The sequence below is a fragment of the Phodopus roborovskii genome, unplaced genomic scaffold (genome assembly GCF_943737965.1).
Source record: "Phodopus roborovskii unplaced genomic scaffold, PHOROB, whole genome shotgun sequence".
Taxonomy (NCBI): domain Eukaryota; kingdom Metazoa; phylum Chordata; class Mammalia; order Rodentia; family Cricetidae; genus Phodopus; species Phodopus roborovskii.
The window spans coordinates 21,908,525-21,934,737 of record NW_026126563.1 but is presented as its reverse complement, the minus strand read 5'-3'; the positions used below and the strand labels follow the sequence as shown (position 1 = coordinate 21,934,737).

General features: G+C 38.8%; 1 protein-coding gene across 1 annotated transcript in view; it reads right to left on the bottom strand.

Moving 5' to 3' along the window:
• The window catches only part of Asxl3 (ASXL transcriptional regulator 3), a 172,883-nt gene that overhangs the window by 132,774 nt on the left and 13,896 nt on the right, over nucleotides 1-26,213 (bottom strand). The window contains exon 2 of the mRNA XM_051202076.1: nucleotides 7,324-7,406. Coding sequence (XP_051058033.1) covers nucleotides 7,324-7,406 — 83 coding nt within the window. The remainder of the gene's footprint in view (nucleotides 1-7,323; nucleotides 7,407-26,213) is intronic.

Genomic DNA, 26,213 nt, shown 5'->3' with positions numbered 1-26,213 from the left:
CTAGCCTCATTTATTTATTTATTTTACATACTAATCCCAGTCCCTCCTCCTTCCCCTTATCCTGCTCCCTCTTCCATCCACCCTATCCTCCATCAGCACGCCAGGGAGAGTCAACAATGTCCTAACCATCACCACATTGAGACAGCACCAAGGCCCTCCCCGCTGTATCAAGGCTGAGCAAGGTATGCCTCCATAGGGAATGGACTCCAAAGAGCCAGTTCATGCACTAAGGATAGTTCCTGGCCCCACAAACTGCTCAAGCCATCTACAGTCACCTGCATTCAAAGGGGGCTAGTTTGGACCTATGCAGGTTCCCCAGCTGTCAGTCCAGAGTCAGTGAGTTCCCACTTGCTTGGGTCAGCTGTTTCATGGGTTTCCCCATCATGGCCTTGATCCCTCTGCTCATATTATCACTCTTCCCCTCTCTTCAACTGGACTCCAGGAGCTTGGCCCAGTGGGTAGCTGTGGATCTCTGCATCTGCTTCCATCAGTTACTGCATGAAAGTTCTATGATGACAATTATGGTAGTCTTCCATCTGTTTACAGGGGAAAGTCAGTTCAGGCACCCTCTCTACTATTGCTTAGAGTTTTATCTGGGGTCACCCTTGAGGGAGGTTCCCATTACACAGTACAGGCTAGTCCTAATGCCTAACCCTACCTTCTTTATCTACAGAAACACTGGGGGAAATTTCATAATGAAAGGTAGACAACCAATTGTGGTGGTGTCATCAGAAGTCTGCCTTGAGGGCTTACATGTGTCCATGTCCAGCTTGGAAGCTCTAAGCTTGCAGAGAAACATTTGACATAATCACATGTTAGCTTGAGAACTGCTTTACCATTGACAAGTAACCATGTCTCTCTCAGGAGTCAAGTGAGATGGCTCAGCTGCTAAGAGAACTTGCCGCCAATCCTGATGACGTAAGTTTGCTTCCTGGGTCTCTCCTGGAGTGCAGACAGAACCAACTCCATAAGCTGTCCCCTACTCCACTGTGCCATGCGCAGGCACACACACACACATTCTCTCTCTAAATGAATAAATATGTAAATGAATGCAATAAAAATTTAAAGAATCATTTCAATGACCCTATCACTAAGGAAAAGTTTTAATTTTAATCTGACAGACTGTAGACATTTTCAAATAGTGATGCTCATATTTAAGCAAAGTATGTAATCCACAATATATCATTTAATAGAAAACCAGTTTCAAACAGAAAACATAAAATGTCAACAAAACATTTAAACATTTAAAATGATATTTTTTTTGGGGGGGGGGGAACATAGCATCCAAAATCCAAATCTTTACCCACTTATAAAATATAAAGCATGCTTTCTTCTTTTATTCATAAGCTTTGTATTATCAGAATGCCATGATTCATCCAAATAACATATTACTAGCAATAAAGAACTATCTCTTATTTCATGTAATTTCCACAGAATAAACAGTACTGTTTTACTCATTAATTCACAAACTATCATCCTGGCCCTGAAGTATTTTGCAGTATCAGTTAAGAGATGCTTTTATAAATGTCAGTAGATTTTGGAGGTAAAAATGGTTTTGAAAATGGGTTCTTATGGGATCAGGTGTTCAGATAAGAATATGGTACAATAACTTATATCAAAAATGAGTGTTAAAATATTGGAGGAAAAAGCATAATACAGACAAAGAAATGTGCAATCAAGAAGAGAAGCTAACAGACCTCATGACACAACCTGGCAGAAGGGGATGGGAGAAAATGAGGATGACGGGCATGCAAATTTCTAGTTTCAGCAATGAGTAAGTAAACTTACACACCAACCAAGAAATAGAGAATTCTAAGCACTTGCCTATACACACGTGCACACACATAACCGTATGCAAATTGCCCTGTGTTTCTGTTTAATCATACCATTGTCTCACACATTCTCTCTCAGTGGCTGACTGTGCACAACATTTCCACAATGAGAGAATTAGATGTTAACAAATGGCGGGGCTGACACCGCGCACTAACGCTGTAATTCTAAAAATGCTCCAACACAAACAAACTCTAGCACCGTTTCAGCATGAAGAGAAGGCTGCTCCCGTGGACACCGGAGATAAGAATTGATTTTGTAATAGAAAGTATTTGTGTTTCTTATCTCTAGACAAGACATTTCAGCACCAGGAAGAATCACCTCCTAGAGTGCTAATTAGCAACGTAAATCTCACCAAGAGCAGTGCCCAAAGACTATTGTTTGTCACTATATGTGGTAATTGAATTTCTGACAGTTTATCCTTTAAAAATGCAAAATCCTTAATAAACCACAGTTTAAAGTAGAGATCCCAATTTCCACATATCATCACTAAGACTCACAGACAGAAAAACATAAAATGCATTAAGTAGGAGGTAAAAGCAAATCTACTCAGGAAACAACCAATGACGATAAAAAGATTCTCATACATGTTAGAATACTCACAAACCCTGAGTTTGTCAAATGATATTTCACATAGCAAATTCTAAAGTGTGTCTGCCTTCTGAGTAACACTAAAACAAATAGCGTTTGTTTAGAAAACTATACAAGTGTCCCTACTGGGATGTATAATTACAGGCTGCTATTTGGTAAAATTTTGATAAAATCTTTAACAAATTTTTATATAAGTAAGGCATCTATAGCATTGAAAAAAATATATTCAGAAATATTGCCCTGTCTCTAGCCCTCAAGAGATTGAATTGCTACATTCTGTGTGTTGAGTGTGTGTGTTTGTGTGTGTGTATGTGTGTGTGTTCACGAGTCTAGAAGGGTGTGTGTGTGTGTGTAGGTGTGTGCGTGCATCAGTTTATAGAAATGCACATTTATGCACATATGTGTTTGTGTATGCATTTCCTAATGACCATACTTATCTTTATTAGAAACTATTTGCCTGTTCTCAAGTAGTATAAAACCTAAAATGTGACTCATGTCACATTAATTACTGGTATCTTTCAACAGCTATGCCCAGTACATAAATGGTTGGTACTCACTGGTGAATGGTTGCTTTTGCTCTTCTTGGGTGAGTGATTCTTATAGCTCCAGACTATGCTACACTAACAGAATGTTTATTTACTTATTGAGCATCACCTTAAAAATTACATGGTACAGGACAGCAAGAAACGCCCTAATGTATCAAGACCACCTCTGTGTTCCTGCTAGAGAGGCAAATTCTCAATAAGCAAGTCAAATACAGAAAATCAACAGTGAGGCAGCCTGGGTACAGGTGTCATTTCTGACTGCAGACCAGAGCCTTTCATTTTCCCCTCCCAACGGTTTGGAAATGGCAGGCCAAGGAACTCACAAGCTATCAAATATTCATCCACAAGATAGCATGGTGAAATGTGTCCACCATCTCTTCTATCCAATCAGCATGGCTATTTGATTGTAAGATTCTGACCATCTGAACAGTATTCCACACAATTGTGACTGATCAGTTGTGACAACCACTAGCCCTGAAAGACCTGAGTCTAAATATCATGAGAATCAGTAAAACATAAACACAGATGGACCAGATGTTTTATAATATAGAACTATATTGGTAAGTTTCTTCATCCCAGTATATGAAGTACATGAAATTTGCCAAAGATACCTTCACAAAAAACAGAAACAGGCTACAGAAACCACACTGTGATGACATTAACCAACTTTCTAACAACAGCCTGACACTTTATTGTATTCAGATATCTCCTACATGGAGTAAGTATTTTATTCTGGCTTATCCTGGAAGAACTAATCATGGTTTAGATATTTCATAAATAACATAGAAATGACACACAAAATCTGTGTTCTTTTTATCATGTCTACACAAAAATATGCAACTTAAAGTGTTGCTTGCAAAGAGGAAAAGTCAGTATAAAAGGTCATGTTTGTCATGCACATTATTGCATCTGTTAAGTCCATTCTAATATGTACATAAGCTGTATCAAAATAATTAACATTGGGATCTTCAATTACAAATTTAAACCAGTGGTTCTTACCACTGGTTCTTAAGCCACAAAACAATGCTTCCCTTGTTCACAGTTTACCTTCCACAGATATATGCACATGTGTTTAATGGGGCTGCTGTGTACTAGTTATTCCCTTTTTATTTCAAAACAATAATTATTGAATAGGATATACACTACAGCATGTTGGTTTGCCATGCATGACTGTAAACCAAAGTCATCTATGGGAGCCATAAAATTAACATGTTGAAGAAGAAGACCTGTCTACTCAACAACTATTTATTTTGTATCTTCTTAGTGCCAGGAAAGTTCGATGCTCTCTCTTCCCTAAAAAGATCTTAACACCTACTCAGAAGACCAGTGCAAAACTGTAGTCATGCAGAAAAACTGCAGAGCTAACCCTGGGTCACAGAACAGGAATTACGTCATAGTCATAGTGCTTCACATGAATGCTTAGTTAAGTGCTGGGGATGGTGGGAGCCTCTGCAGATACTTTCTTAAAAATGCTGGGCACAGTGGTGGACGGTTCAGGGAAGGACAACATCATCTGCCACCCTTAGAGTGCTACAGACACATCAGTCATCCCAGGATCACTACCCATACTTGGTCAAGCATATCTAACCTGTTTGTATATCATGGGAAACACATCATTAATAAATAACAAGAATTAATCATCCAGGATTGACCTTCTGATGTTGGAATTTGTAAACTTTGCCTAAGAAAAACAGATAGAGCTACACTTCATTTATTCAGCTACTTTAAATATTTGGAAACATCTAAGAACTTCAAAAGCAGCAAACAGTGCATTAAGCAGGTAAAAGAAATGTCAGCACCTGCTCCCTAAAACAACACAAGTAAAGTATAAGACAGTTCCAAACTCACAGAGAGTCTAGGTAGGTTTGTTTTAGAGGCAATTCTAACAGAAAAACTAAGTCAAGAAATCAAAGTAAAAATGAAAAAAAAAAAAAAAAAAAAAAACTAGGCCATAAATAACAGATCACAACTCACAGAAGAGCAGAAAGGGAAAGATACAGAGAAAAGAAATGAAAACATGAAATGCATGTCTGAGGCCATACAAAGCAGAGCTAGCTTGACAGATGATTGTATAACAACTGCAATGTCTCTCTTTGCCTTTCTCTTCCCTCATGCATATGGGAGCTGCCTGCTGGGGAGTTCTTCTAATAATAGTATCAGCGTCTCAGCACATGTAACACAATACTTTTCCTCACAATAGGATGTGGTAATGATGCACTGAGGGGGGATGGATTTAGGGGCACACAAAGTTGTCTGTTCCATTGCAGTGTTCTTAAATACTCTGTAAAGACATTTTGTTTTAGAGTTTTGACTTGTTTTGCTAACTGCATAAATGTGACATACTGTGTGTATGTGGTGTCCACATGTGTACATGCTCATGAATGTGTATGTGTAAGAGTACCCATGCATGTGGAATCCGGAGTCCAATTTTGGGTTTCTTTCATAACTCTCTACTATATATTTTGAGACAGAAGCTCTCTCTGAACCTACAACTCATGGAATATGTTAGACTGCCTGGCCAGTGAACTTTGGGGATCCTCCTGCACCATGCCCAGGATTTATGTGTTTGTTGGGGAACAAACTCAGGTCTTCATGCCTACCTCATGAGCATTTTACCCACAGAGCCCATCTCCCCAGCCCCAAGACAGCTTAATGAATGAGTTTCAAACATCTGCTTCTAGGAATACAATTCATAACTGTGCTAGTGGATTCCCCTGGGACAAGGCTCATGCATTTGACATGTTTAGATTGAGACTCCCTCTTTTCCTTTGGCTGTGGCACAAACATTTTCAATTCTTTCTCAATAGCATGAATAATTTTAGGCTTATTGACAGGGTGGCAAAGAGAAGATTGTCAATTTTTTCACATCAGATTCCCTAATTTCTCCTGCTGGCATCCAGCATAAAGCAGGCCCTCCTGCTGTGGGACTTTTGGGCACTGTGAGCAAACGATCCCCCACTGTTGCCACCACTGTGGAAACAGACTGCTACACCAGTGCAGTGACAGTATCTCACTCTACTTCCTCATGGAGGCCAGAAAGAGCTTCCCCAAATAGCAATGAAAATGTGAGCACCTGCATCCCACTAATTGTGATGTCTATGGATATAACTTGCAAAAGATGTCATTCAGACAATTGCAGACTAGCCACACTTACACTTCACATTCAACAGGAATCACAGGTGAAATTCAAGTGTAAGGAAAAGAGGGGCTTGGGAATATTCATTCCTCTCTGCCTATCTCAACATCAAAGCACTAAAAGGTATCTCAATAGTTTTAATTTCCATCGAATTATAATCATTGTGACTATAATGTTGCTATTTCCACAGTTTTCAGATAGCCGACTCACACAAAAGTCTAATTGATGTAACATGGCTAATAACAAAGATATACACCGATAGGATTATTGTTCTATGTAAAAAAAATTGTAATCTTTTTTTCTGAGTGGTATTATCTGTATGATCTTAAGCAGCTGGCCAAAGCCAAAGCTGTAAAATTAATACATAGATATAAGTGACCATCAAGAGTAAACAAAATGTGGTATACTCATACAACAGAAAATTATTTGACAACAAAAAGTAATGAACTCTGGTGCATTTGACAACAACAATCATTATTAAAATCATAACTCATAGGGAGGGAAGCCAGAAGACTATATTTAAATGAATTACATATACAGATAATATCAGAATAGAAAATCCATAATAGAGACAATAAAGATTAGTGGCTACAGTGGTAGGGATGCCGAGTGGAGAGTGGTAAGTATAGGACTTCATTTTAGGGTGATGGGAATGTTGTACAGTAGTAAGGATGGCTACATATACTAGCTACTAAAGGGCAAACTTTATTATAGGTGAATCCTATCTTATTAAAGCCACTATTCAAAAATAAATAGAAAGTCTCACCATCTGATAAAAGCCACTATGAGTAGAGGCCTTCAATATAAGAGAACTAAATTTTCAACCACATTTTATTAGCCCTTTGAATTTTATCAGACTGCTGATGATCTTTATATCCTGGGATCTATTAAGCCTATAAAAGTGTTTCTCTTCTATTGCTTAATTTCAGAAACACTGTCTCCTCTTGTGGGAAAGAGAAATAACTGATGTGTGGCTAAACCACAATGCCTTTCTTTGTTTCCAACAACTATTCTGTATCAACCCACCAAAGGTGATGGTTTATGTTTACAGGGTGCTCTGGGGAAATCTTGGGTCACCCAAGTGTTTTGCTGCAATCACAAGAGAACTTATGGGTGTTTAGTGAATTCGCCAACAACAGAGTTAACTAAAGATGTGCTTTGTTTCACTAGCGGCAGCCGTTAGTCAGCAAAACCAAAAATGACTTAAAGATAGATACTGACCTTGTCTCTTTTAAGCCTTCCTTCTGAATGACCTCCAGAATCTGCTTTGCTGTCATTGGGGAGTTGGGGTGTTTTTCTAGTGCCTAAAAAAAAAAATGAGAGTGAGACATGAGACTTCCAGATTATTGCATGGAAGCATGCAGAATGAAAACTTGTATGAACCACACGTTATCTTCCTTAAGTTCTAAGGAGGAAGGGAATTTCAGGCCAAAGTAAGTTTTCACTGCACATCTAAGGAGACCAAAGGGAGAATGGCATTTTTCCCCCCACTGGAACAATGAAATCAACAACTCCATAAGATTGGGTGGTAGGAAATTCCTTAAAAAGAATTCGCAAAGACATACATACATACATGTCATAAAAGATGTGTAAGCCCAGCAAAACAAGCCAATCAATGCATGCAGTGTTCTTTATTTGAACAAAACTATTGCTGTCCCTTAATATCAGCTTTGCTATGGTTAAAGACACATCTTCAGGCTGATAAAGTGTTTATTCTTAGAGCCATGGAAACACACAGCCCAAACACATTAGCAATGAACAAAATGTGGGTCAGAAACAGCCATGTGAGATTCGGGCTGACAAACCTGGGTGGGATGTTTAAAAGGAAAGGATAAAACTTAATGTTGAGAGGAGCAGAGATGCCAAAACCCTCATCATGACCTGCTATGCTGGTTCAGCTCAGTTTCCTTTCTTTGGCATTCCCGATTAATGTCAAGTGAGTCTCTCCCTCTTTCCATCAAACCCTTTGGGCCTTAGGAACTCAGTCCTGTTTTCCTTCCCTCCACTTTTGCCATACTCAATCTTTGGGGAGATGTCTGTCTTAAAGAATGAGCCAGAGAACACAGGAGGCCACGGATTACTTCACAGACATCAGCATCAGCATGATAAACAAGGTTTTCTATTTACTCAGGGGTTGGGTCCACTTGGGGAGGCTGTTGTGCAACAGATTGAATGCTGCTTATCATCAGCAACTTCTGGGACCATATCTAGAGAAGCACAACTGTACCAGGACCTCCTCTCCAAGGCTAGATGACAACCATTTAAAGATCTTTTAGCAGAGCTTCATGCAAAGCCATGGTCCCGTGCAGCTTAATGATCCTAAAGTTCTCATTTGTCATTATTTAATAGAAGGTTCATGGTTGCTAAGAAATAGCAGGGTTGCACTAACAGTCTTCCTAATCTCTTCACAGTTGGTCTGTGATTTCTTCTACTGCCAATGACTGCATTTCCATTATCTCAGTAGCAAAAACTGGTGCATGTGAGGGCCTGTCAGTGAGTGGTAAGCAGGTGGCTTCACATCCGGGCCTCTCCTCAGTCACATCCGGGCTTGCAGCTTGTGGTTCTCAGAGAATGTTCCCACTGCCCAACTCTTGATCGCCAGTATACAGTCTTTTAAAGGATAAAGAAATACTAGCAAAGCTAAGCAAAGGCAACATGTATGTCTTGGAAAGGAAAACTGTCCCCAAGAGGAATGGCACTGGAGAGTCAAACTGAAATGGAAAAGGGGAGGGTGAAGGTTAGGGAAGGTTAGGGAAGGTTTCCTCCATACGGGAGGAAAAGTAAAGTATACAAATACTGGAGAAGGCAATAATGAAACTGCATGATACTGCTGAAAGGACAGGCCCAATCACATGGAAAGGGGAAAGAAAACAGACACAAAGACATAATAGATACCGGCCATCAGCACAGAGTGTAGCTATGAATTATGGAAAGGACTTGCTGAGGTTGTGCAGACTCTACAGGGCTCAGGGTCACCCCACATGACAGGTGTTGCTGGGAACCTACTGAGTTCTCGCAGCAGACGGGGGCAGAACAACATTAATTAAGCTTGTTTAAGGAACCTGGGAAGATGGACAGTGAGAAAGCAGGACACACCCCAAGGTAGGAAGGAGGAAAACTGATTGAACTGGTACCATCTCATTCAGTCTGGCAATGGACTGAAGAGGGAGCTATCCTGTCCTGGACAGGGCTTTACCAGAAATCTGGGTGTGATGGGAGATGTCATTCTGTATATGTTTCTCATACTGGTTAATAATAAAGCACTGTTGGCCAATAGGAAAGGATGATAGGAGGGACTAGGAGACAAGGAGGAAATAGGAAGTAGGAAGGAGGAGTTAAGATGGAGATTCAGGAGAGACCTGGACGCCAGCCGCCTCCCCGGTAAGAGAAGGCCATGTGAAAATACATAGATCAGCAGAAATGGGTTAATAATTAAAGGCAGAGCTAGCCGATAAGAAACAAGTAACCGGGCCAACAGTATCGTATGAAATACAGAGTCTCTGTGTATTATTTGGGGCTGGCGGCGTGGCGGCGGGACAAGACCAGAGGCGGCAGGCGGAAAAACCCGTACACCTTACAAATGGCGCCCACGTGGCTAGTAAGAACTTCCACTTAAAATTTAACAAAAGGTTAAAAACAGGTTTTAGAAACAAAAGAACAGAGACAAGCAAGGTTTCTTGGTAGCAGCATTTTTCTCAGTTGAACTCTGCTTTACTAGAGACAAGCAGATATTCGCGCGGCTCCTTTAAGGGAAGATTCCTTACTTTGAATAAGCGGCAAAAAAATAAAAAAAAAAAAAAAATGCACAGCTTTTAAATAACTCTGCTAACAATTTATTGGTGTGTATGAGAGATGGCAATGGCAGTGACCACATCTCCAAGCCGGCAGCATGCTTTCTGGGTGGCAACGCAGACCAAGGCGGTGAGCACAGCTCTCAGTGCTGGTGGTAAAAGTACCCGCCACCATCTTTGGTAAACCGCGGCTGACACAGCTATGACTTTCATTTTAGCAAAGTTGTTGTTTACCAGATAAAAGACTTGTGGCCAGACAAAGATAAAGATTTACAGTAAAGACAGATTCATATTAAGAAAAACCTCTAAAGGTTTACAGTGTGTTTTAAAATATACGTAGACATGAAAAGAAAAATGGTTTTAAAGAGACAAAGAGGAACTGGGTGTTGTAGCACACGCCTTTAATCCCTGCACTCAGGAGACAGAGGCAAGCAGATCTCTGTGATTTCAAAGTAAACCTGGTATGCAGAGTGAATTCCAGGACAGATAAGAGTTACACAGAGAAACCCTGTCTCAAAAAATAAAAAGTAAAAGAAACAGAGTAATAATAAAGCCACATAAAGATGAAAAGCTCAGAGAGAATCTGGTTACTGTATGGCATTATATTGTCTTTATATCATTTGACTGCTGAGGAAACAACAACTGTTGAAGGAAATACTGCTGGATTAATTCAATTTATATATTTTAAAAATGCTTTGACTCCAAAATTTAAGTTCAAGGACAAGTTACTGGGGGAAAGGATTTCTATTTTTGTTTCCACAGAAAATAAAAAGCTGTGGATTCCTTCCAGACTAATGTGGTTTGAGCAAGCCAGGCCCCCTGAAACAGAGTCGTTGGTGATCCAACATTCAAAACAGCTTGGACAAAGCAGCCTCGCAGACTACAGCCAAGATTTCTGCAACTTCTTAGGATCCACATGACAGCGCCCCCTATCAGCAGGAAGTAGTTTGGAAAGAACGACGCCCAAATTCCCAAATATTGTTTATAAATGTTTGGTTTCATTTAAATGTGCTTGGTTATAAATGGGTAGTGTTCACAGCCAATTATTTTTAAAGGTAAAAAGGGAATTATGGTATTGATATGATTACTTTGTTTTGGAATGGATTTTCATTTATTGATACAATTTAATGTCAATTTTGTGAGATGTTTATTTCTCCTCTTGTTTTGGTATTATGTTTATATAGAAATATAATGTAGTACAGATTATAGATAATTACCTATGATAGTCAAAGCTTAGAGTTAAGTTAGTTAGGTTTTTCAAGATACACAGAGATGTATTTGAGATAGATAGGAATTCTTCAAACCTTTCAAAGACCTACAGAATATGGCATTTAAAATGGTTTAGGGTTTTACTTGACAATGAGACATAATTGCTCATGGTAACACCACCTGCGTCAAAAAGGAAGATGGACATTAAAGAAACACATTATGGAGTTTACTTCCAATATGGCAAGACTAGCCATTTGGACAAAATACTGCTCTTGTCTGGACTGTTTGACTTGATGCTATATAAACTGGACATGCAGGACCTACAGAAAAGTGACTGCTGATTCAAGATGGACACTGCTACAGAGTTCCTGCTTCATGGAAGAGTCTGCCTGACAGTATGCAGGACACAGAGAAAAGTGACTGATAAACTGCCAATACAAGAAGACAGTTTAAAGTTTCCTGCGTTGCTGAAGAGTCAGCTAGACACACTATGCCTATGGGCTGAAGATGGAAGATTACAAAAGAACTTCGGGTGACCAGGCAGTGAGTTGTTTCTGTCATTTCTAGAGTTTATATATTATCCTTCTGTGGTCTTTGAAGGAGTTGAAGACAGATAGTTATGGTTATAGTTTTCATTAGTTAGGATTAAAGATAAGTTACTTAGACTTTAGACACACAAAGACAGAATAGATGATGAAATATTTTCTTCAAATCTTGCTAAATGTTAATGGACTAAATATTGTTAACTGTGATTCTTACTTGATAACTGTTGTATAATATATTTTGCTATGTTAAGGTTAAAACCCTTTTTATTTAGACAGAAAAGAGGAGATGATGGGAGATGTCATTCTGTATATGTTTCTCATACTGGTTAATAATAAAGCACTGTTGGCCAATAGGAAAGGAAGATAGGAGGGACTAGGAGACAAGGAGGAAATAGGAAGTAGGAAGGAGGAGTTAAGATGGAGATTCAGGAGAGACCTGGACGCCAGCCGCCTCCCCGGTAAGAGAAGGCCATGTGAAAATACATAGATCAGCAGAAATGGGTTAATAATTAAAGGCAGAGCTAGCCGATAAGAAACAAGTAACCGGGCCAACAGTATCGTATGAAATACAGAGTCTCTGTGTATTATTTGGGGCTGGCGGCGTGGCGGCGGGACAAGACCAGAGGCGGCAGGCGGAAAAACCCGTACACCTTACATGGGTGCATTTGTAAGAGCAGTTTACTCACAGAGGAAGATCCCCTGTTTCTCTTCCTGAGTACAGGCCCCCCAGCATGGCCCTGTTCCCTTCTCTATGATATCACTTCCTACTCTACAAATGAAGTAAAAGCACCAAGAATTACATCGGGAAGTAAAGAGAGGCAGGAAGGAGATGAAACCACAGAGAACAGCAGAAGCCACCATCCATCCCTGAAAGACAGAGAAAAGAGAGAACAAGGTTCCTGCTTGTGAACACACTTCACTGAATACTAGCACAGAAAGGGAAAGATTGTCTTCATGGAACACAACATTGATACCATCAAAATGATGTTTCACATGACAGAGACATGATCAGTCTCAGGTAAAGCACACTGCACAGTGTTAGAGTGGGGGATGCCTCACTCATTACAAGTGCACCTCAAGCTCTGGGGTCCATATACATCACCCCAGAAAGCTTTTGACCATGAGGTACTCCTAGTCTTTGTATTAAATTTTATTTCTTTCTTTTTTATTTTTAGATTTTTGAGACAGGATTTCTCTGTATAGCTTTGGAATCTTTCCTGAAATTCTCTCTGTAGACCAGGATAGCTTCCAACTCACAGAGGTCCACCTGCCTCTGCCTCCTGAGTGCTGGGATTAAAGGCATGTGCCACCAATGCCTGGCTTATATTGATTTTTTTTTTGAAGATTTCTTCACCATACACTCAAGCTTTCCATGTTTTGTTTTTATTAAAGCTTTTTATATGTGTACATTTTAATTCATAAAGTATATTTCTTTCTAATTTTCTTTTAATAACTATGCTGATTAATCCTTTGAGAATTCCATTCCATATTTTGATCATATTAAGCCCCAACTCCATCATTTAAATCCTCCCGGATCCACCCTCCACTTCCTATAACCCAACTTAATATCCTCTCTTTATTTTAATAAGCTATCTACTCCAATTTGTGACATCCATAGTTTGTCCTAGATGTGAAGTCATCCAACGAAGGGTGATAGGTGAGAACAAAAGACTATGAAGTTCAAGCCGCAAATGGGATGTCTACATCACAACCCCTCTCTGAAGCTCAGGGACCATCTCTGAAGAACAGATAGAAGGACTGTAACAGCCAGAGACTGGGGAGGACCAGAGCAAACCAGTGTCTTCTGAACAAGACAGAACCAATGCACTCATGAACTCACAGCCGTTGCTATTGCCTGCACAAGACCAGCATAAGATCAAGCCAATCAGTGTTTTAGTATGGAGCGAATTTGCTTTTTTATACCCAGGTGAAATTTTAACTTAACTTCCTTCCCCTCCACTTATTATTAGTAAGCCATATTTTTCCAATTTGATCTGCTTTAGAAGTCATACATGGCTATATATTGAGATATCCTTTACCATGGAGCATGTGGTACAGTGTATTTTTAACATGGAAATCCTGTTATAAAACACAGAGAGAACAGAGAGAGAGAGAGAGGGAGAGAGAGAGAGAGAGAGAGAGAGAGAGAGAGAGAGAGAGAGAGAGAGGTCCTTGCTGGGTTGGACAGGAACAATTAGAGCCACATGCTCACTCCCCCGATCTTGGAATCCACAGCAGGCCTCTAAACTGGAAACCTCGGTTCTGAGGGCTTGCCCAGAGTTGCTGCAGCTTCCACTGAGCCACCAATGGCTGAAATAGCGATAACATTTCAAGAGAAGTCAGTGTTACAGAACAGTGGAAGCTCATGATTCCTCCTTAAATGCTTAACTGCCTACCTCTTTAGGGTAAACTGGGATTAACATTGAAATATCTCGTTAAATATTGAAGGAATTAAGGCCCCATGTTTTATTTCACTTAATGTTTCCTTTGAAACCTATAATAAGCTTTCTATTGTCTTATTTTTCAGCTGAAATTATGAGAAAACTCTTCTATATTTTCCACATTTGATTTCTAATGCTACAAAAGCCACCTAATTGTGTTCATTATTATCTACATGAACTGGAAATTGAACTCCTAACAGCTCCAATAGTAGTACTACAGTAATGAACTGGGTTTTTGTTTGTTTGAGTTCTTGAAATATATTAATTGTTCTCCTTCTGATTTATCTCTCTTTCCAACACTGTTCACCCAGGATAGAGAGTGAACATCTCTAATACATTCCAAGACAATGTGTGCCTAAAACTCAAACCGTTTTATCACTTACTCCCTCCTGGCAGTGCTACATTTTGCTCAGGAAACCTGTACTCAAAATATTAGAACCAGCACTGCAAGAAAGGATGGATACAATTGACCAGATGCCCCCTCTGCTCTGCAGGATTCAGACTGTCTCTGTGGTCGATTTTTACGTCGCTGTCCTCCTAATTCTCTGTGAAATGGATTTCTGACCCACGGTGTAGCTATATTTGAGATCCACTTCACTTTTACACCCCGGGAGTTAACTTGCTTCTCTCAAGTCTTTTCACTTCTCTCCACTTTCTTCCGCATTGATAAGCACAAAAGTTTCCAAATAACAGCATAGCTTTTCAGAAAAGTGACTCTCCATGACCAGGGGCACACAGGACATACATATCATCCACCCACTGGCTTTCTAATGATACACCCTCTTTTACTTTCACCAGAAATGAATAAATTAACAGAACTGGCAAGTCTGTCATTGAACTTCCCCCTAAGTTCATGGAATTCCAAGCCAATCTCATGCCAGCAGACTTCTGCAGATGACCACATGGCCCAGTCAGGGTAGAGAAGGACACACCTATATTGAGGAGGAGAATGGTGGGGAGAATCACCTAAGGTATGAGCCGAGCTACGTGAAAACCAGGGCTGTGTTTAAGGACTCCTCTGATTCTGTATCCCAAGCCAATCATTTAAAGGTTTCCTTCAGAATTATGTAGTAGCTCTCCAATGAAAAAACACATTTTCATTGTCTCTAAGATAAACACATTAGACCAGGGTCCACTTGATCCCTACATAAAATGCTCTGAGAGCAATTACTTATTTAACTGAGAAAACAAACAAAGAAACAAAAAACAGCTTCACAATTTAAAACTTATTTCAGAGTTTACTTTGTGTGATCCTAAATGGCTATGGCCAGGTGTCTTCCCTTCTTTTACTGACATTAGTGCATCTTGCCCTAAACTATACCGGCAGCAGATTAGGGGGTACAGATGTTAGAGGCCTTGTATCCTGGCAAAAGGATTCAGGAATTGGAGTTACAGAGCACTTTCACATAGCATATACTATTTTATTTGTTTTAACGTGCCATATTACTATTTGATTTTTAAAACCAACTCTGTGAGATGCCCATAACACACACACACACACACACACACACACACACACACACGCCCACGTTCTTTGCAATGGGTACAGTTGAATTAACAGGCTCATGAAGAGTATAAACAGAGCTTGCACAGACAGTAACAGTAATGACAAAAAGAAATGCCTGAATTAGGAAAAGCAGCTAATACTTACTAAAGAACACCTATGCAGTAGGTCCTCAAAGGAACTTTCACACTGCAACAACAGAACCCAGAATTCCTATAGTCTGTTCCTATATATAGTATGTAAAACCTCAAAGGTACCAATGGTTTTGTTGTAACTAGGATTTAGATCACTGGCAGTATTTATATGTGAAAATAAAGCATATCAAACATTGCAGCACTTTACCAAATGCCCATTGTCCACAGTTCAACTAGGTTGTTCTCAACTTTTAGCTTACTTGCTTCCTAATTAAGGGTTTAAAGATGATGCTTACAATTTTCTGTTCTATTTTAATGTGTTTTATGGGGAAATTACATGCTGCAGCAGCATGAGTGCGTGACTTAAAAAACACAGAACTATAATGAACGTATCTGTGAGAATCAACCATACTGTCCTCCAAAGCAGCAAGAAGATAGTGTATTTCAAAATCCCACATTAAGTGGCTGGACAAAGCTTCTGGATTCTGGTGTCCACTATTTCTACCAGTTAAGAATACCAAAAGCATATGGCATTCTCCATACCCGGGCTTTACAACTGAGATATTCAATACAAGAACCACCTCACAAGCCTTCCCCAGCCATCTCACACTTAAGATTAGCCATTTTTTGAACTCTCGGATGTTTTAAGCATTCTGTTTCCTCGGTAGCACCTGGCAAACCTATCACTAATTAGTATACCTGCTTAATGATATCTTTTCCAATATACTGCAAGCCTAATGAGATCAAGGGCCTTGGTCCTCATTCATGTCTACGTCCCCAGACGACAGCATTGCTAAATAGGTTTCAAAAAATCAAGGGCAAGGTAATTCAGAGAGAGGGTTTGATTAATTCGGTATTTTAGGTATTTTATAGCATAATGATGTAGGTTATGAGTTTCAGAGTCAGATAAACCAGGAGCCCCTAAGCCACTGTCTGATGTTAGATAGTACATTTAACCCCCTGAGTCTCAGTTTCTTCACTTCATCATTCATAAAAGTGTCCTGAGGACTGAATGAGATAATGAATGGGAAGCACTTATCATTCCAATGAGCCAAATGACTTCCTACAGCAATGACAGTTAATAAGCTAACAGTATTCGGGGGAAGCACTTTGTACTCAGCCTTGAAATACACTTCCCCCAATACCAAAAACTAGGGGGGGGGTGCTCCAAGAAAATGATGAGAACAGTAGGTATTATTATATTACTCAAATACTCCCAGTCCTCATCCCCAGACAATGGCCAGACATGATTCACAAGGGAACCTGCACTACATTGTTCCTAGTGTCAGCATGGCAGGTGTGATATTTCCATTATATGGAAAAAGAACAAAAAGGCAAATACACTTAGAAGATGCCCACATTCTAAAAAGTAAAAGTGATAATGATTGTTTAAACGGTCTCTCTCTCTCTTACACACACACATTATACATAGAATCTGCATCAAAAAGTAAGCAGTTTATAAGTATTTTATAAGGAAGCAATTCTATGGCAGAACTCTGCAGCCAGTCTACTTTCTGTAGAGTCTACTAGTTACTAAAACACCTTTCTCTGCATCAAGTAACACTTATGTTTTCCTTTTACTTCTTCCAAATAGTCTTGATACATTTGAATATACAAGAATTATGTAATATGAAGTTGTGATCACTGTCTAAACATGTAATCTTGAAAAATATCTTTGGGGCTAGAAAAAGGGCTCACTGATTGTTCTTCCTGAGGATCCAAGTTTGATTCCCAGAACCCACTTTGGAAACCTTATAATTGCTTATATCTCTAGCTACAGGGAATCTGATAACCTCATAACCTCTGTGGGTATCTGCACTGTGTGTGTGTGTGTGTGTGTGTTTGTGTGTGTGTATATACGTATGCTTGTGTGTGTGCATGTGTATGTGTACACATGTGCAAGCATAAACAAATCTTTACAATCAAATGAATTACCTGTATTGAATAACTCCACAAATGGCTTCCATTAACTATATTAGTCACACAATGTGGTATTGTGACATTAGTTTTCAGGTTAATGGAAGTTTATCTTCCCTTATTAATTACAAATAAAAGATTTTCAGTTTCTACCATCCAAATCAACCTTCATTTTATAGGCTTTGGTTTTCCACCATCAAAAAAATGTACATCTTGATACTCATTAAAACACATCAACTAAGTCCTATGACAAATAAAACGTTTCAGATAATAAGCACCTAATAGAAGGAAATGGTCAATTGGCAGCTGTCTCTTATATGCACAGGACTACAATCTAGTGACACCTACTCTTGTCAGCAGCCATTTCATAAAGACACTCAATTAAAAACTTTATAGGTATTTTGAAGTTTGCATCTAAAATTCTAAAGCTATAACCAGAGATCTGTGGTATATTTTCCCAAACTGACATATACATATGTGAATGTTATACATACATTTAAAAACATAGGCATTCCCCCAACCTACTTGCTTTGGTTTAAATCCATTTGTGTAGCCTCTCCAATCTTACCAACCACAAGTATTACTATCCAATATAATTGCTAAATTACCCCCCCCAGAAATCTCTTCTACCAGATTTCCATGGGTCCAGAAGTAAATCTATAAAAAAAAACAGCCACTGATCCTGGGTAATTTTATCCTTTTAACTACAATCTATTCATTTAAGCTTATAAAGTTCATCTGCAGTCACTATGTAATCCAGCTGTTCAGTTTCCCTTTTCATTCTAAGAGACTCACATGCTTGGCAAGCAGGATTTTGATGCACATCTCTACATTATTCACAGTGGACTCAAACAGGGTGATAGAAAACAAAGTGTGTGGCTGCCAGTGGGCACCAGTTCCAAACTGATCATGATTACTCAATCAATATTCTTGGCTATAGATGTTCAATCTGCTGCAGAGTCATTTAATTATACTATCAGCCAGTTCATAATTGTCCATCACTTCTAAAAGCATTTCACAATAGAATCAAGTCAAATAAGTGGCAGAAATTTAGCTCTAACAGGCATATCTTCCTGATGTGTAAGTCTAATAATCCTATCAAAAGTAAATTAATTTACGTTGACATAAATTAGCTGAGAGAATTCATCATGCCTTCCAGGGATCTTAACTTCCATTTGTAAATGCTTACAGCCATCTGTTTAATAATTTCTAGAATTTTACTTAGAGTGGAGATAAGGCTTAATTGTTCTGATTTCAAAAGTTTGGCCCTCTTATCTTCTTAAAAACAATACCAGAGGTCTGGGGAGATGGCTAAGTGGGTAAAGTGCTTGTTGCACAAACCCAAGGACCCAAGTTCAAATCCTCATGGATCTAGTCATATAAGTACATGTTATATTCTTAAATATAACCTCTCTTAAAAGTGTAAACATGGAGCATGCCTTTAATTCTAGCACTTGGGAGGTAGAGACAGGCTAGTCTGGTCTACAAATGTGTTCAAGGACAGCCAGGGATACATAGAGAAGCTCTGTCTTGAAAAATAAAACAAACAAAACAGGATAAATATGACACAAAAAAAACATAATGGGAAATATCAGATGAACTAACACATGTATATCTTCTCAAGATCTAATATTATTAAATGATGACTAACTGCTCTAATCATGGAGTTTAGTTATATTATTAACTCTGGATATAATTCTAAAAGACAGATTTATAGATGGTGGCCTTAGGTGATTCTCATATATGTGTGCTCACAAGGAGATGAGAGCCTGTGCATGTGGAGATAAACAACAGCGGAGTCCATATTCAAAGGCAACCTCTGAACAGGTGTTGTTCTGGGGCGGCAATTTCTGGAGAATTGAGAATCATTAAAATGTGCTCATGTTAATAATATTAGGTCACAGTTATCTGGAGAAAGGGGACTGCAAATGAAGAGTTGCCTCAATCAGACTGGCCAATGGCCATGTCTGGGAGAAATTGTCTAGGCAGTTAACATGAGAATGCCCAGCGCACCGTAGCAGGTGGGTCTAGGTGATAAGAAAGCCTTCTCAGAATGTACCAGTGAACTAGACACATTCTTCTATGGCTTCTCCTTCAAGTTCCTGCCCTTCATCCCTCCACAATGGACTGGGACCTGGGAGTGTAAGCTGAAGTAAACCCTTCCTTCCCCTAAGTTGTTTTTGATGAGAGTGCCTCATCCCAGCAGCAGAAAAACAAATTATACCTTATATTAAAAAAAAAATAGGTTGGAGAGCAATTTAGGAAGCCAAGAGATGTTGACCTCTGACCTCAACACAAATAATACTCAAATAGGCACACATCAAAATGCATACAGTTCCCACAAGTACACACCCATAAACCAAATAAACATTTCATTTCATATAAAAGAACTATGAACATACTACTGAAGAAAGCAAACAAAATGAGCTGGAAGAATAGATGTATGCTATTCTCTAACTTCTGAATAGTTTTGAAGATTTATTTATTTATTTCTATTTTAAGTGTATGGGTATTTTGCCTGCTGAGTGTATGCTATGCCCAAGGAAGCTTGAAGCCATCAGCTCTTCTAGACTGGAGTTATAGATAGTTGTGAGCCTCTGTGTGGGTGCTGGGTATTGAATTCAGATCCTCTAGAAGATCAGCCAGTGCTCTTAACCACTGAGAAATTTCTCTAGCACCATGACTTATGTATTTACAAATACAACTGGCTTTAAAAAAACTTTAATTTGCATGCTTAAAAAAACTAAGAGCGTAAGTTTATTTTTACATCATTTATATACTATACTAATTGTACATAATATTTGTTTTAGGATGATTAATAGCTAATCTGAAATCAGTTCCAAACACATGAATACTCTGAAACTGAAGTAGTCATATGCCATATACTGTTGGATAGACTAGTAGGTGGATTGGCTGTTCTCTGAAGTAAATTTCAGTCTTCATTCAGACTAACAGTCTAAGTCAGGGAAACTCCTGAGCAATACTCCTGAGCATTGCTTTGAAATGACACAGCATTCAGATGCATCTGCCAGAGAAAATTAGCAGTAAGATGTATCTTCATATAATTATATGAAATGACAGTTATATGGAATTATGTGATTCTGCCCATTTGGATGTTCACAGAGGACAAAGATAATAGAGCTTATGATGTCGCAGTTCACAGAGGGCTTTTATCCTAGCAATTGCATCACATCTACCCTGAGCAATTCACTAACAAATATTTACCAAGCATATCCATACACCATAATGAAGTAACATAAAACACACCATTCCTATCTCTACAGACATTTAACTCTCGAATAACTATAGTCAGGGAAAGAAGGGCAGCTTCAAAGGAAAAAAAAAGCCATCTGTCCTTCAGTTTCACTCAAAGTGTGCTTTCTCATCTAAGCAGCAAGGGTGCCTGCCTTGCTGGTGACCAGCAGTTATATATATTGCTCAGATATTAGGAAGGATGTTCAGTGTGGAACTTGAGCTTGCATGTTTACAAGGGTATGCCCATGACCCACTCATGGCAAGTTTTTAACAGAAGCTAGCCTAGTGAATGAAAAGATGAGCATATCACTAAGAAGAACTGATGGCTCAATTTATTTGATACACTCATCTGAGGGTGTCTTTTCCCATTTCCACTGAGTGGGAACTGCCATGTTTGTGTACTGAAGGCATGATTAATGGTGAAATAGAGTGATGGCTGCAGTGGGGTTCCCAGGGAGGACCAATCATTGAACTCCTCCCATGGTATGTGAATCCAAACATTTAGGCAATGTTGTTATGGGGTAGAGAATGGGAGCATGGTGGTCATGTTCCTCTCCACGTGGACAAAGGAGGCTCAGAAAGTAAGTCTATTGTGTGATCAGCAATGGGAATTTTAGCAGATAATTCTTATAAGTTACATTCTCTACTAGCTACCTTAGTGTTAGCCAAGTTTTCCAGTCCCCTTTGTCTTATGCTGGTTCTTGTCCTGCCATTTAAGTCATGTGCGAGGAAGGTGAAGAATGCATTGATAGGAACACACGGCAAGCAGACTTGCTTTAAATCAAGACTTCCCATGCAATCAAATAGTCCCTGTTGCTCCAAGACCCCCTAAACCTACTTTACAAGGTGAGTTTTGCTAACTACCACATTGAGAGCTAATTGTTCTATAACACCTCATTTTAGCATGAGGATGAAGAAAAGTATTACCATTGATGTGATCAAAATATTTATCTTCTGAAAGAGGGACTATATAGAAAGAGTTACCTACTAGCCAATTCTGAATTAGCCCTTGTAGAAATTACTCACACTGATCCTAGAGCTTGCCATTGGACATTATTCAGTGACACACAAAGATAAACTGGACCAGATATCATTCTCTTACACTCATTCAATTACAGACAGTGAACACTTGTTTCCGCAAGGAACCAGTTCCCCCAGTTCAAGCTATCCATAGGAAAATTCTGACAGTGAAAACAATTACTCTTTTTTTAAATACTTAATATACCTGTCTGATATCAGGCATGCAGAACATGTTAGATGGCCACCTGTGCCAATGTCTATGCAGAGAGGATGATGGGAAACTGAGATGGGAAGATTAAATTTTGTTGTGTGGTCCCATCAATGAGAGGCAGTTTAGTTTTACTTATAACAATTACGATTAAGTGCCTGCACTATTGTATAAAGGCCAAAATTTTTGTAGATAAGGAATTTGCTGTGAAAATTAATGCCTTCTGCAATAAATTATACCAGTATTAAAAATTAAAATATAATGTCCACCCCATTTGAGAAAATCCCCTGGTGTAGAGTCCTAGAATTAGCTATAGGCTTCTTGAAGAGTTGAAGACTGTTCATCAGGGTTAGTTATGGTCCACAGGGAGTCTATCAGCAGCCACTGAGTGTTGTCTACTAAACCTAGGGAAGAATGGGACTCACTGGGAGAAGTCCAAGGGACAGTAAGCTCTCTGTAGACAGGGATCTCTGAAGCAGACTGATGAGTAAATGAAGCTCTTTAGTAGGAATGCTGCTTCTGGACCTGCACTCATCTAAGATAAAAGGGGTAGATGTTAGGAAGGATGGAGGGATGGAGGAGGGGAGGCAGTGCATGAAGAAGGGAAGGAGAGAAGAGGAAAGGAGAGAGGAGGAGGGAATAAAGGAGGAGAGGGGAAGGAAGGAGGGAGGGGTAGTGAGGGGGCACAGAGTGGAGAGAAGGGGAGCAAGGGGACAGAGGAGGGGAGAGGGAGAGGGAGAGAGGGGTAAGAAGGGAGTTGGATTTACAGTGCTTGGCTCTCATCTTCCTACTGGCATGAAGATCTATCTGGCTGCACCTTTACAATGAGACACATTTTTTTTCTTCTTTTCTTGGAAACTTGAATACATTAAAAATGTCCCAGAGCCCCTTTTCTATCTCAAATATCTTGGAATTCAATTCTGCTAAACAATAATTGCTCTATTCTTGCTGGATCAAAACTGTTCCTCTTTAGAAGACAGATGGGAAGAAAAGCAATTATTTTATAAGGCAAAAATATAAACAGAATTATCTAAGAAGGGACACAGAAGCATTTTCCTAGGAATAAACAGTTCTCTGTTATTTTCTGGCTTAAAATGTCTCAGTGCAAATACTGGAAAGATACTGAAAATTATCTTCCATGATGCATCAAAAAATAAATAAATAAAAAATAATAAAAAAAAAAAAAAAGATGGGCTTAACCTGGTATATCTAATCTACTTCTTAAATGTTTAATTAAACATTTAGTGTTTTCATAAACACTAGTGGTTTCATAAAAAAATAAAATGTGTCCTAGAATAAGAACTGGTAAGCTACAAAACCTTTATCTCTCATTATGTACGGATCAGGATATGCAATGTTAAAAACCAACCCCCCCCCCCATTGTTAGTGGATCTAAATAAATACTAGTTGTGTTTCTAGCCAGGATAACTCCAAGTCCAGCTTGCCACTGGACTCGGTGACCTGAGAAGTTCTAAAACCCAAGGGAGACTCATTAAAGATTGGAAACAAATAAAGTATATGAACTTACCAATGGAAGTCTTCTTCTTTCCTAGCACCACAGACATCTAGTCCCTACTCAGTTCTTTGAACTTGGCTGATAAAGATAGTACAAGCAAAGAGTGACAAGGCCAGTATGGAGTCATTTGGAGACACTGGGGTAAGGAGTTAATGTTTTCATCTACCTCATGCTGTTGTTTATGTTCTTTATCTTCATTTTATTTCCTAAATATCAGGGTTGATCTAGAATCAAGGCAATTTTTTTGTTTAAACACAATAAGGAATTCTGCTCAGAGTTCAGTGAATCAATACCAACCCTTAGCACCTTCATCTCTCTCTAGCTAAAAGATAAAGATCCACAAAACTGAGAGAAATTTGAAGAGGGAGAAGAATAGCCTGAAATGTTCTGAATCACTGTATCTGATTCACTGGGCTATGGAAGAAGAGAAGTGTTGTTAAATGAATAACAGAATGTGCCAGTTACACACTGTAGGATCCACATACTCCCACATAAGTAGGGAGCCCTTAACTGATTCATCAGATCTCATCTCACTACTCACAGGGAGGAACAGAGATTCACTCCATGGGAAAGGAGGGCCTATCCTCTGTGGTTATTTTAGCATCCTTTAACAGCCATGGCCACCTTAGGAATGAAGGGCAACATTATAAACAATGAATGCAAACATTTACTGTATTCCGAAAGTACCTACAAATCTTAATAATACATACTTCAGTGTGTTAAGATCTAAATATACCAGATCTGAGCTGCTTTAAATTATGCTATAAACCTATACAGAGACTACTTGCAGGTAACTCTAAAGAAATTCTATAGGAAGAACTGAACAGAAACCATCCTTTGTAAATTCTGGCCTCTAATGCAAGAAAGTTGGCTTTAGCAGAAACACATCAAAGGGATGTTTAGTGTCTTTGCAAAGGCTGTCTCAACTTTAATGTGGTTTATTTGAAGATCAAGATCATAAAAATAACATCAGAAACTCCAGGTGAGGATGAGCTAACTTTACATCTAATTCACTCCTGTCCCATTTACAACTGAATGAGTTTATCAACCATTCAAGTAACAAAGTAAATGTCACTCATGATGTGTTTCCCAAGCATGCCTTTCCTTGATACCAAAAACATACTCCCCTTTAGTCCATGTGATCGATCTCTCTTCTCTGCCAATCAATCATGCTACCTTAATCTTAGCCATGGGCCTCTCAGCCAATCAAGGATAACAAGAAGTCTTCCTTAGGATTGATTATTTTACAGTGATGGGCCCAGAGTCGAGGAAAAAGGGAAAGAGTGAAGATGTACTTGATAACAGTATATAGCTGAGCTTAGAGGATGTAGTCTAGAGACCAGATCAATCTTGTCTTCTCCAAGACAGTGAGGAGAGAAGAAAACACCTGGATACATTCTCTAACCTCTAACCACTTACAATATTCCCATATTTCCCATTACATTAAACTAGTCTTGGTTAAGCTTACCTCATTTGCAACTCAGAAAAAATTAACTGACTGACCATTTAATTGTTTGGGTTTTTTGTTTGGTTTGGTTTATCTTTGTTTTCCATTTGGTGTATGAGTGATACTCCCATGTCTCCTAGGTTTGTTTACAGGATTGAGCATTATAATAAATGTAAGTTGTATATCTCAGTGTCACACTTCTAAACACCCAACAATAATTGCTTCTAGTGAGACATCACTATTGAATAACTCTAAAGAGATTCTATATTGAATGGTAGTAAATATATTATTGTTCATGAGTTAGTTCAGGTTTCATCACTATACCAAATGCCTAAAATTATCAACTCATTACATAGAAAAGAATTATTCTGGCTCATAATCCACCAGTGGTTCATTTTATTCCTGTAACTTTTGGGCCTGTGACCATATAGCATGCCACAGTGGGCATGACATAGGATTCTATTAAACTAATAACAAAAAAAGGAAGAAGAAGGAGGAAAAGAGATCAAGGAGACCAGAGTCCCACTGTCCTGTTTGAGGACTCCCATTAGGCCTCTCTTAAAAGCCCTATCATCCCCCAGTAGTATCGCTGAGAATAAGCTTCCAAAAAATGGTCCACTAGAGGATGATCCAGGCCAAACAACAGCACTGCACTTTAGTAACAGTAATCATTTGCAGTAACTGAGAAAGGCAGAAAATTCTTTCCAATGGGAATGCTAGACTCTCACAGAATACAACACTAACATGTATATGTACAAAATGATATTTACTTTGAAAATATTCCTGATTTATTTAATAACTAATTCACTACACAATTATTTTCATCTTTAGAGATAGTAACCTTACCTTACTGAAAATACTCCTAATTTGTCTCATAACTAATTTAATACACAACTATTTTCATCTTTGGAAATTGTAGGCATACCTTACTAAAATAATACACATAATCTCATTTGAGACCTAAAGAGTGTTCTTTGTTTTCTTTTCTTTTCTAAGGCCAATTACATAAAGGTTATGGCCTGTATCTATTTCATTCACATTACACCTAGCATGTTAATGATGTAATGAAAATTATCAAAGAATCAAGTTACAATAATTCTGAAACAGAAAGTAACACTAGTGAG